This window comes from Myxine glutinosa, chromosome 9, assembly GCF_964187855.1.
Source record: "Myxine glutinosa chromosome 9, kmMyxGlut1.1, whole genome shotgun sequence".
NCBI lineage: Eukaryota > Metazoa > Chordata > Myxini > Myxiniformes > Myxinidae > Myxine > Myxine glutinosa.
The window spans coordinates 22,406,568-22,420,529 of NC_136269.1; the positions used below are offsets into that span (position 1 = coordinate 22,406,568).

Here is a 13,962-nt window from a genome sequence, read left to right on the forward strand (position 1 = left end):
GGTACTTCACCCGCCGAGCTCTCCTCGCACCTTTCACCCTTATGTCGCAGACAACCAAGTGGTGCTGTGAAACAGCCTCCTCCCCCGGGATCACCTTTGTGTCCTGGAGGTGCCCTCTATCTCGCCTATGCACCATCAGGTAGTCAACGGTTGTCGTCGACCCACCTGATGTGTATGTAACAAGCTTATTGTCCTCTTTCTGGAACTGAGTATTACAAATCAGCAAACTCCAAAATCCTTTCACCTTCTCCATTTCTCACACCTTATCCGTAACCCCCATGAACTCCCTCAAAACCATGGTAAGGACAGGAATTTGTAATTTGTTTGGGGTGCCAGCTTAGAGTCCTTGTAATGGCAATGAAGGACCCTCTTGTTGGTGGACATGTGGCAATGAATGGCAATGAATGGCAATGAAGGACATGACCTACAGTCGTGGCCAAAAATATTGGCACCCTTGCACTTTTTTCAAATAACTCACAATTTTCTCGAAAAATAAGTTGAAATTGACAAAAGTATTTGGTCTCCAAAATTCTTTATTTCATTGTTAATATTACAGAACCTTTGTTTTTGATTCAGAACTTAATATATCCTTTTAAATCAGAAAATAAAAAGAAATGGCATTGACAAAATTATTGACACCCTGGACTTAACATTTGGTAGCACAGACTTTGGACAAAATAACTGCAGATAAGTGCTTCCTGAAGCCATGAATGAGCTTCCTACACCTCTCTACTGGCAGTTTGGCCCACTCTTCTTGTGCAAACTCCTCCAGTTCTCCCAGATGTGAAGGGTGTCTCCCAGATGTGAAGGGTGCCTTCTCCCAACTGCTGTTTTCAGATCTTCCCACAGGTGTTCAATGGGATTTAGATCTGGACTCAGTGCTGGCCACTTCAGAACAGTCTAGAATTTTGTCTTGAACCATTCCTGGGTACTTTTTGAAGTGTGTTTGGGGTCATTATCCTGCTGCAAGACCCATGACCTTCGACGGAGATCCAGCTTTCTGACACTGGGTTGAAAAGTTCGCTCCAAAATGCCTTGGTAATCTCCTGATTTCATGATGCCATGCACACATTCATGGTACCCAGTGCCAGAGGCAGCACAGTAACCCCAAAACATCACTGAACCTCCTCAATGTTTGACTGTAGGGAAGGTGTTCTTTTATTTGAAGGCTTCATTTTGTATTCTGTAAACATAGAGAGATTATGTGCTTCACCAAAAAGCTCTAATTTGGTCTCATCTGTCCACAGGACATTCCCCCAGAAGGATTTTGTCTTGTTCAGGTGTGTTTTGGCAAACTCCAGTCAGGCTTTCTCAGCAGTGGGGTCCTCCTGGGTCTCGAACCATAGAACCCCCTTTCATTGAGTTGGTGACGGATGGTGTGAGTTGAAACTGTCGTACCTTGAATCTGTTTGGCAGTTGATCGAGGTGCTTTCTCCACCATTCCAACAATCCTTCGCTGCAATCTTCGATCAAGTTTTCTCTTGCTGCCATGTCCACTCGTCCAGGGAGGTTGGCTGCAGTGCCATGGGCCTTAAACTTCCTGATAACATTGCGTATGGTGGACACAGGAACATCAAGGTCTCTGGAGATTGTCCATGCTTGGCTACAATCTTGTGTCTGACCTCCTCAGACAATTTTCTGGTTTTCTTTCTTTTCTCCATGCTCATTGTGGTACACACAGAGACACAAAACAGCAGAATGATTCCTTTTCTCCATTCAAACTGGTTGAATGAGTGATTTTAAAATTTATATTGCAGGCACCTGCAACTCACCACAGGTGAGTTCAATTCTTCCAAAGTAAAGGAGAATCACCTGCTTGAAATCTAATTATTTCTAACAACTTCTAAAAGGTGCCAATAATATTGTCCGGACCATTTTAGGATTTCTGTGTGGAATAAGCGAAGATTTAGTAATTTTTTCAGCTTTTTTTGTTTTGTTCCACTAAAAACCAAAGAAATACAAATGTGGACATGAAAATATTTTTTAATTTAAACAATTTTCTGGAAGAAATGGTGCATTATTTGAAAAAGTGCAAGGGTGCCAATAGTTTTGGCCACGACTGTATTTTGCCTGCAGTGGTTTATATCTTCTTTTTTTTTTAAACGAAATTAGGGCTTTGCAACATATATATATATATATATATATATATATATATATATATATATATATATATATATATATATATATCGTTTGTGTTATACAATAGAGGACAAGGAGCAGTCGGGAGACAAAACTGGTGGGATGTGGGTGAGTGTCATAATTACACCATGTTTGCGTATACAGTATATGAAATTGATGCCCTCTTCGTCTTAACTCTACCATAAGACTAATTATTTACAATTGAGAAACTTAACGTTCAACAAGGTTTTTGTCTCAGACTTTTAAGAACCTTGCCAAGTATAACAAGAAGAAAAAGACATAAAATGTCATAGCCCCCGTGGATTTTATAATTTCCTGTACGGAGTTAAAGGCCAGCCCCGTCAGTCGGCCATCTTTGGTCGGATAACAAAACGAAATATTCTGCTTATGTGTACTCTCATCTATTGTCTTTGTGCCAAATTTGAACAAAATCAGATCATGCATGTTGAGAAATGATTGGAGACACTTTTGTCACAAAATGGCCTCCAGGCGGCCATCTTGGATCTGACCTCGAAAGAAAATAACGCGCTTATGTAACCCATCATTCATTTTCTGTGTGCCAAGTTTGAACAAGATGGGTAAATGCAAGTCTGAGAAATGGTTGAGGAAGTGTTCAACATCAGGTTTTTTTACAACTACAATGGCCGCCCGTCGGCCATCTTTGACCTCATCGTGAAACCAAATAATGTGCATATGTATACCACCATGTCTTTATGTTGAAGGCTCCAGTCATGGACTCTATAATATTGTTGCTGTGATGAAAATTAAAGGTAACCCCCCTTTTTAGTTAGTTGCACCACAACATGTAGCCTCGCTTAGTTTAGTTATTTCCTCTTAAATGTAAGCATAGTCCTTTCCTGTGTTAGTATGCGTTGAGCAGGCCAGTAAGTTTAGGTGTTGTTTGAGCTGGAATACCATGTGCTCTGGCCTGGAACAAGTCTAGAAGGCCCAAGGGAGGAGCTGCAGGGGAGTGGCCGTAGACGGCAAGCAGCCAATGAACGCTCAGGGGAGTGGCGAACAACGGCAGCCAGGGGAAGGGCTTAGAATATTCCGGTAAGACTGGGGAGGGTCTATAGAAAACCCTGCCCCTGGCCCGCAGAGAGAGCGTTGTGAGAGAGTGGTTCGTTGAAAGAGAGAGAGAGTTGCTGTCGTTCGTTGAGCGAGAGAGAGTCGTTGCGAGGAGATCAAGGCTGTGTGTGCACGAACTCTCCCTGCCCTGCGCCCTGCTGCCTGTGAATAACGCTTTGCGAGGACCATCCCTCCCGGGGCCACCTACTCCAACGACCTTCCTACCTGGGCTCCCTGCACGTGCTGCGAACATCCCAAGGGACACGCCCAGCGAGCTGACCGGGGCGAATGGCGCCAACGACCGCGCCTGGAGCGCGTACTTTTCCTTCCTTCTTTTCCCCACGTGAGTGAGTGGGCCCTTGTCTGGGAAAGTTAAGTTACGACTCATTAAATATCTGCTCTGTGTCCCTTAACCCTGATCATTGCAAATTGTATAATAAACCTGTGTTCTTCCTTCCATTTGGTCGTTCACGTCATTTCTAACCATTGGCTTCACACTGTACGAATCAAACCGCTCAATCGGGTTCAATCATAATTAACGGCACGAGTCACGTGACACGCAAACCACTCGGCGTCTCAGATCAGCGTGATTCGTGCGAAGTCCAGCACCCGTCTTCGTGGCAGCGTGGCAGCGTGCCCAGCGAGCTGACCGGGGCGAATGGCGCCAACGACCGCGCCTGGAGCGCGTACCATGTGCTCTGGCCTGGAACAAGTCTAGAAGAAGGTACGTGGGGATTCGACCCGATACCCTTCCCCACGCTCGCGACGGGGGTGGCGGCTGGAATTGCTCTGCAATCCGCCCGAGTATAACGTGGGTCGCGGCCTCGTGGACTTGAAGGCCCGAGGGGGAAAAGGGTTTAACCCCCCCCCCCCCCCCCCCTCTGTATGTCGACGGGCTCGAGATCCGCAACAATATTTTATAGATGTATTGTCTTTGTGTAAAGTGTGAATAAAATCGGTCCATAAATCTCCGATTATGGTTGTGGAGGGATGGACGAGACCCAACCCATAAGCCCCCATTTTGTCCAAGTCCAATAGGGGTTAATAAGGGACTAAGACGACCTTATTTCTCCAAGTGTAGTGCTGTATTGGCCATAGGGCATAGTATTATCTCAGGTTTTTTTTGCTGCTTGCTTGATTCAAAGCGCTCAAGCAAGAATTCCAAGGGAACGGAGGGCTCGGCACCGCTTAACAACATGGCGGTCTCCATTGAAACGGTGCTTTCGTGGTACTGTACTCTAACAAATCTGATCATTTTCAGTTTTACTCTCTCCTCTTGTGACAACTTCCCCAAACGAATATATTGTGTTAGAAGCGGCTACAGAGTTGGAGGAATAGGGAAAGAAAGATAGAAAAAATGGGGATTCAGAAGGTGGAACCTCGTGCAGAGCTTATAATTATATATGGACCGTACCACTGTGCATTTTGGAGAGAGGGGGAGGACCTCGTGCAAAGCTTATAATTATATATGGACCGTACCACTGTGCCTTTTGGTTTTGGAGAGAGGGGGGTGGTTCCATGTTCCTAGATTTGAAAATGTGGTGCGTGCCACTGCATCGATTCAAGATCATTTGGGTCCCTCTGCGGCGTTCCCTACCTGTAATAATTGACCGATTTATTAAGTATTTTAGAGTTGAGACTAATTTTTATTTTGAGATTTGATGACTAAATGCATATATTCGGGGAATCATATTTTTTAAATCACAACCGCTTCAGTTTCATGATGTATTGAAAAGACGATAAGCTACGTTGGTCCTCACAGTCACAGAAGGAGTTATTACAGCATTATCATATGTGAAAAATGTAGATTTCCAGGAAATTAAAAAAGTGTTCATGCCAAAGGAAAGACAGCGATGAATACATTATCGGGATATTACATCAGCACATGAAGTCTGCATTGCGCATGCGCATTGCTCAGTCGGCGACTCGGCGGCGAGACGTGGCGGCAGACTGCGTGGATTGGAAAGCTTCTCCACAAGCGAATACATCCAGGCAGTGACCTTTCCAGATCCAACAGAGAGGAAAAGAAGGGAAGCGATACTGAGACGCCATGCAGCTTAAACTTGTCGTCAGTAGTTCCTCTCCGCCTCTGGGTAAGTACTTACTTAGTACCTGATAAAACATCATTAGACATTAGTCATTACCTCATTAAAATCGTACTACCTGTATACAAAACCTACCTGCATGGAAATGACAGGTTAATGTGAATTAGTGATGGTTAGTCAGGTTAATGAAAACACACTAGTGATGGTAGTCAGGTTAATGAAAACACACTGTGGCGATGGTGAGACAGGTTAATGAAAACACACTGTAGCGATGGTTATACAGGTTAATGAAAACACACTGTAGCGATGGTTATACACTACACTATACAGGTTAATGAAAACACACTGTAGCGATGGTTATACAGGTTAATGAAAACACACTGTAGCGATGGTTATACAGGTTAATGAAAACACACTGTAGCGATAGTAGTCAGGTTAATGAAAACACACTGTAGCGATGGTTATACAGGTTAATGAAAACACACTGTAGCGATGGTTATACAGGTTAATGAAAACACACTAGCGATGGTTATACAGGTTAATGAAAACACACTGTAGCGATGGTTATACAGGTTAATGAAAACACACTGTAGCGATGGTTATACAGGTTAATGAAAACACACTGTAGCGATGGTTATACAGGTTAATGAAAACACACTGTAGCGATGGTTATACAGGTTAATGAAAACACACTGTAGCGATGGTTATACAGGTTAATGAAAACACACTGTAGCGATGGTTATACAGGTTAATGAAAACACACTGTAGTGATGGTTATACAGGTTAATGAAAACACACTGTAGCGATGGTTATACAGGTTAATGAAAACACACTGTAGCGATGGTTATACAGGTTAATGAAAACACACTGTAGTGATGGTTATACAGGTTAATGAAAACACACTGTAGCGATGGTTATACAGGTTAATGAAAACACACTGTAGTGATGGTTATACAGGTTAATGAAAACACACTGTAGCGATGGTTATACAGGTTAATGAAAACACACTGTGGCGATGGTTATACAGGTTAATGAAAACACACTGTAGCGATGGTTATACAGGTTAATGAAAACACACTGTGGTGATGGTTATACAGGTTAATGAAAACACACTGTAGCGATGGTGAGACAGGTTAATGAAAACACACTGTAGCGATGGTTATACAGGTTAATGAAAACACACTGTGGCGATGGTTATACAGGTTAATGAAAACACACTGTAGTGATGGTTATACAGGTTAATGAAAACACACTGTAGCGATGGTTATACAGGTTAATGAAAACACACTGTAGCGATGGTTATACAGGTTAATGAAAACACACTGTAGTGATGGTTATACAGGTTAATGAAAACACACTGTAGTGATGGTTATACAGGTTAATGAAAACACACTGTAGCGATGGTTATACAGGTTAATGAAAACACACTGTAGCGATGGTTATACAGGTTAATGAAAACACACTGTAGCGATGGTTATACAGGTTAATGAAAACACACTGTAGCGATGGTTATACAGGTTAATGAAAACACACTGTAGCGATGGTTATACAGGTTAATGAAAACACACTGTAGCGATGGTTATACAGGTTAATGAAAACACACTGTGGCGATGGTTATACAGGTTAATGAAAACACACTGTAGCGATGGTTATACAGGTTAATGAAAACACACTGTAGCGATGGTTATACAGGTTAATGAAAACACACTGTAGCGATGGTTATACAGGTTAATGAAAACACACTGTAGCGATGGTTATACAGGTTAATGAAAACACACTGTAGCGATGGTTATACAGGTTAATGAAAACACACTGTAGCGATGGTTATACAGGTTAATGAAAACACACTGTAGCGATGGTTATACAGGTTAATGAAAACACACTGTAGCGATGGTTATACAGGTTAATGAAAACACACTGTAGCGATGGTTATACAGGTTAATGAAAACACACTGTAGCGATGGTTATACAGGTTAATGAAAACACACTGTAGCGATGGTTATACAGGTTAATGAAAACACACTGTAGCGATGGTTATACAGGTTAATGAAAACACACTGTGGCGATGGTTATACAGGTTAATGAAAACACACTGTAGCGATGGTTATACAGGTTAATGAAAACACACTGTGGCGATGGTTATACAGGTTAATGAAAACACACTGTAGTGATGGTTATACAGGTTAATGAAAACACACTGTAGTGATGGTTATACAGGTTAATGAAAACACACTGTAGTGATGGTTATACAGGTTAATGAAAACACACTGTAGCGATGGTTATACAGGTTAATGAAAACACACTGTAGCGATGGTTATACAGGTTAATGAAAACACACTGTAGCGATGGTTATACAGGTTAATGAAAACACACTGTAGCGATGGTTATACAGGTTAATGAAAACACACTGTAGTGATGGTTATACAGGTTAATGAAAACACACTGTAGCGATGGTTATACAGGTTAATGAAAACACACTGTAGCGATGGTTATACAGGTTAATGAAAACATACTAGTGATGGTTATACAGGTTAATGAAAACACACTGTAGCGATGGTTATACAGGTTAATGAAAACACACTGTAGCGATGGTTATACAGGTTAATGAAAACACACTGTAGCGATGGTTATACAGGTTAATGAAAACACACTGTAGCGATGGTTATACAGGTTAATGAAAACACACTGTAGCGATGGTTATACAGGTTAATGAAAACACACTGTAGCGATGGTTATACAGGTTAATGAAAACACACTGTAGCGATGGTTATACAGGTTAATGAAAACACACTGTAGCGATGGTTATACAGGTTAATGAAAACACACTGTAGCGATGGTTATACAGGTTAATGAAAACACACTGTAGCGATGGTTATACAGGTTAATGAAAACACACTGTAGTGATGGTTATACAGGTTAATGAAAACACACTGTAGCGATGGTTATACAGGTTAATGAAAACACACTGCAGCGATGGTTATACAGGTTAATGAAAACACACTGTAGCGATGGTTATACAGGTTAATGAAAACACACTGTGGCGATGGTTATACAGGTTAATGAAAACACACTGTAGCGATGGTTATACAGGTTAATGAAAACACACTGTTGCGATGGTTATACAGGTTAATGAAAACACACTGTAGCGATGGTTATACAGGTTAATGAAAACACACTGTTGCGATGGTTATACAGGTTAATGAAAACACACTGTAGCGATGGTTATACAGGTTAATGAAAACACACTGTTGCGATGGTTATACAGGTTAATGAAAACACACTGTAGTGATGGTTATACAGGTTAATGAAAACACACTGTTGCGATGGTTATACAGGTTAATGAAAACACACTGTAGCGATGGTAGTCAGGTTAATGAAAACACACTGTAGCGATGGTTATACCGGTTAATGAAAACACACTGTAGCGATGGTTATACAGGTTAATGAAAACACACTGTAGCGATGGTTATACAGGTTAATGAAAACACACTGTAGTGATGGTTATACAGGTTAATGAAAACACACTGTGGCGATGGTTATACAGGTTAATGAAAACACACTGTAGCGATGGTTATACAGGTTAATGAAAACACACTGTAGCGATGGTTATACAGGTTAATGAAAACACACTGTAGTGATGGTAGTCAGGTTAATGAAAACACACTGTAGCGATGGTTATACCGGTTAATGAAAACACACTGTAGCGATGGTTATACAGGTTAATGAAAACACACTGTGGCGATGGTTATACAGGTTAATGAAAACACACTGTAGCGATGGTTATACAGGTTAATGAAAACACACTGTTGCGATGGTTATACAGGTTAATGAAAACACACTGTAGCGATGGTTATACAGGTTAATGAAAACACACTGTAGCGATGGTTATACAGGTTAATGAAAACACACTGTAGTGATGGTAGTCAGGTTAATGAAAACACACTGTAGCGATGGTGAGAGAGGTTAATGAAAACACACTGTAGCGATGGTTATACAGGTTAATGAAAACACACTGTAGCGATGGTTATACAGGTTAATGAAAACACACTGTAGTGATGGTAGTCAGGTTAATGAAAACACACTGTAGCGATGGTGAGAGAGGTTAATGAAAACACACTGTAGCGATGGTTATACAGGTTAATGAAAACACACTGTAGTGATGGTAGTAGATTAATGAAAACACACTGTAGTGATGGTTATACAGGTAAATGGAAACACTGGTGATGGTTATACAGGTTAATGAAAACACTGTAGTGATGCTGGTCAGGTTAATAAAAACATACTGGTGATGGCAGACAGATTTATGAAAACATACTGTAGTGATGGTTATACAGGTTAATGAAAACACTGTAGTGATGCTGGTCAGGTTAATGAAAACACTGTAGTGATGCTGGTCAGGTTAATAAAAACATACTGGTGATGGTACTGGTAGACAGATTTATGAAAACACACTGTAGTGATGGTAGTCAGGTTAATAAAAACATACTGGTGGTGGTACTGGTAGACAGATTTATGAAAACATACTGTAGTGATGGTTATACAGGTTAATGAAAACATACTGGTGATGGTAGACAGATTTATGAAAACACACTGGTGATGGTAGACAGGTTAATGAAAACATACCAGTGATGGTAGACAGATTTATGAAAACACACTTGTGATGGTAGACAGGTTAATGAAAACATACTAGTGATTGTAGACAGATATATGAAAACACTTGTGATGGGAGACAGGTTCATGAAAACATACTAGTGATGGTGGACAGATTTATGAAAACACACTTGTGATGGTAGACAGGTTAATGAAAACATACTAGTGATGGTGGACAGATTTATGAAAACACACTTGTGTTGGTAGACAGGTTAATGAAAACATACTAGTGATGGTAGACAGGTTAATGAAAACATACTAGTGATGGTAGACAGATATATGAAAACACACTTGTGATGGTAGACAGGTTAATGAAAACACACTTGTGATGGTAGACAGGTTAATGAAAACATACTAGTGATGGTGGACAGATTTATGAAAACACACTTGTGATGGTAGACAGGTTAATGAAAACATACTAGTGATGGTAGACAGGTTAATGAAAACATACTAGTGATGGTAGACAGATATATGAAAACACACTTGTGATGGTAGACAGGTTAATGAAAACACACTTGTGATGGTAGACAGATATATGAAAACATACTAGTGATGGTAGACAGATATATGAAAACACACTTGTGATGGGAGACAGATTCATGAAAACACACTTGTGATGGTAGACAGGTTAATGAAAACATACTAGTGATGGTAGACAGATATATGAAAACACACTAGTGATGGTAGACAGATATATGAAAACATACTAGTGATGGTGGACAGATTTATGAAAACACACTTGTGATGGTAGACAGGTTAATGAAAACATACTGGTGATGGTAGACAGATTTATGAAAACACACTTGTGATGGTAGACAGGTTAATGAAAACATACTGGTGATGGTAGACAGATTTATGAAAACACACTTGTGATGGTAGACAGGTTAATGAAAACATACTGGTGATGGTAGACAGATTTATGAAAACACACTTGTGATGGTAGACAGATATATGAAAACACACTGTAGTGATGGTTATACAGGTTAATAAAAACATACTGGTGATGATAGACAGATTTATGAAAACATACTGTAGTGATGGCTATACAGGTTAATGAAAACACTGTAGTGATGCTGGTCAGGTTAATAAAAACATACTGGTGATGGTACTGGTAGACAGATTTATGAAAACACACTGTAGTGATGGTAGTCAGGTTAATAAAAACATACTGGTGATGGTAGACAGATTTATGAAAACATACTGTAGTGATGGTTATACAGGTTAATGAAAACATACTGGTGATGGTAGACAGATTTATGAAAACACACTGGTGATGGTAGACAGATATATGAAAACATACTAGAGATGGTAGACAGGTTAATGAAAACATACTAGTGATGGTAGACAGATTTATGAAAACACACTTGTGATGGTAGACAGGTTAATGAAAACATACTAGTGATTGTAGACAGATATATGAAAACACTTGTGATGGGAGACAGGTTCATGAAAACATACTAGTGATGGTGGACAGATTTATGAAAACACACTTGTGATGGTAGACAGGTTAATGAAAACATACTAGTGATGGTAGACAGGTTAATGAAAACATACTAGTGATGGTAGACAGATATATGAAAACACACTTGTGATGGTAGACAGATTAATGAAAACATACTGGTGATGGTAGACAGGTTAATGAAAACATACTAGTGATGGTAGACAGATATATGAAAACACACTTGTGATGGGAGACAGATTCATGAAAACACACTTGTGATGGTAGACAGGTTAATGAAAACATACTTGTGATGGTAGACAGATATATGAAAACGTACTAGTGATGGTAGACAGATATATGAAAACATACTAGTGATGGTGGACAGATTTATGAAAACATACTTGTGATGGTAGACAGGTGAATGAAAACATACTTGTGATGGTAGACAGGTTAATGAAAACATACTAGTGATGGTAGACAGATTTATGAAAACACACTTGTGATGGTAGACAGATATATGAAAACACTTGTGATGGTTATACAGGTTAATGAAAACATACTGGTGATGGTAGACAGATATATGAAAACATACTAGTGATGGTAGACAGATATATGAAAACATACTAGTGATGGTGGACAGATTTATGAAAACACACTTGTGATGGTAGACAGGTTAATTAAAACATACTGGTGATGGTAGACAGATTTATGAAAACACACTTGTGATGGTAGACAGATATATGAAAACACACTGTAGTGATGGTTATACAGGTTAATGAAAACACACTGTAGCGATGGTTATACAGGTTAATGAAAACACACTGTTGCGATGGTTATACAGGTTAATGAAAACACACTGTAGCGATGGTTATACAGGTTAATGAAAACACACTGTAGCGATGGTTATACAGGTTAATGAAAACACACTGTTGCGATGGTTATACAGGTTAATGAAAACACACTGTGGTGATGGTTATACAGGTTAATGAAAACACACTGTAGCGATGGTTATACAGGTTAATGAAAACACACTGTAGCGATGGTTATACAGGTTAATGAAAACACACTGTAGCGATGGTTATACAGGTTAATGAAAACACACTGTAGTGATGGTTATACAGGTTAATGAAAACACACTGTTGCGATGGTTATACAGGTTAATGAAAACACACTGTAGCGATGATTATACAGGTTAATGAAAACACACTGTAGCGATGGTAGTCAGGTTAATGAAAACACACTGTAGCGATGGTTATACCGGTTAATGAAAACACACTGTTGCGATGGTTATACAGGTTAATGAAAACACACTGTAGCGATGGTTATACAGGTTAATGAAAACACACTGTAGCGATGGTTATACAGGTTAATGAAAACACACTGTAGTGATGGTTATACAGGTTAATGAAAACACACTGTAGCGATGGTTATACCGGTTAATGAAAACACACTGTGGTGATGGTTATACAGGTTAATGAAAACACACTGTAGCGATGGTTATACAGGTTAATGAAAACACACTGTAGCGATGGTTATACAGGTTAATGAAAACACACTGTAGCGATGGTTATACAGGTTAATGAAAACACACTGTAGTGATGGTTATACAGGTTAATGAAAACACACTGTTGCGATGGTTATACAGGTTAATGAAAACACACTGTAGCGATGATTATACAGGTTAATGAAAACACACTGTAGCGATGGTAGTCAGGTTAATGAAAACACACTGTAGCGATGGTTATACCGGTTAATGAAAACACACTGTAGCGATGGTTATACAGGTTAATGAAAACACACTGTTGCGATGGTTATACAGGTTAATGAAAACACACTGTAGTGATGGTTATACAGGTTAATGAAAACACACTGTTGCGATGGTTATACAGGTTAATGAAAACACACTGTAGCGATGATTATACAGGTTAATGAAAACACACTGTAGCGATGGTAGTCAGGTTAATGAAAACACACTGTAGCGATGGTTATACCGGTTAATGAAAACACACTGTAGCGATGGTTATACAGGTTAATGAAAACACACTGTGGCGATGGTTATACAGGTTAATGAAAACACACTGTAGCGATGGTGAAACAGGTTAATGAAAACACACTGTAGCGATGGTTATACAGGTTAATGAAAACACACTGTAGTGATGGTAGTCAGGTTAATGAAAACACACTGTAGCGATGGTTATACAGGTTAATGAAAACACACTGTTGCGATGGTTATACAGGTTAATGAAAACACACTGTAGCGATGGTTATACAGGTTAATGAAAACACACTGTTGCGATGGTTATACAGGTTAATGAAAACACACTGTAGCGATGGTTATACAGGTTAATGAAAACACACTGTAGCGATGGTTATACAGGTTAATGAAAACACACTGTAGCGATGGTTATACAGGTTAATGAAAACACACTGTAGCGATGGTTATACAGGTTAATGAAAACACACTGTAGCGATGGTTATACAGGTTAATGAAAACACACTGTAGCGATGGTTATACAGGTTAATGAAAACACACTGTTGCGATGGTTATACAGGTTAATGAAAACACACTGTAGCGATGGTTATACAGGTTAATGAAAACACACTGTAGCGATGGTAGTC

General features: G+C 39.7%; 1 protein-coding gene across 2 annotated transcripts in view; it reads left to right on the forward strand.

Annotated features, from left to right (window-relative positions):
• Positions 1-5,090: 5,090 nt before the first annotated feature.
• The window catches only part of EPRS1 (glutamyl-prolyl-tRNA synthetase 1), an 82,929-nt gene continuing 74,057 nt past the window's right edge, over positions 5,091-13,962 (forward strand). Inside the window, exon 1 of one of the 2 annotated variants that reach the window (XM_078784182.1) lies at positions 5,091-5,300. In XM_078784182.1, the coding sequence (XP_078640308.1) occupies positions 5,258-5,300 (43 nt within the window). In that variant the 5' untranslated portion in view covers positions 5,091-5,257. The remainder of the gene's footprint in view (positions 5,301-13,962) is intronic. The other variant, XM_078784183.1, reaches the window with a different exon arrangement.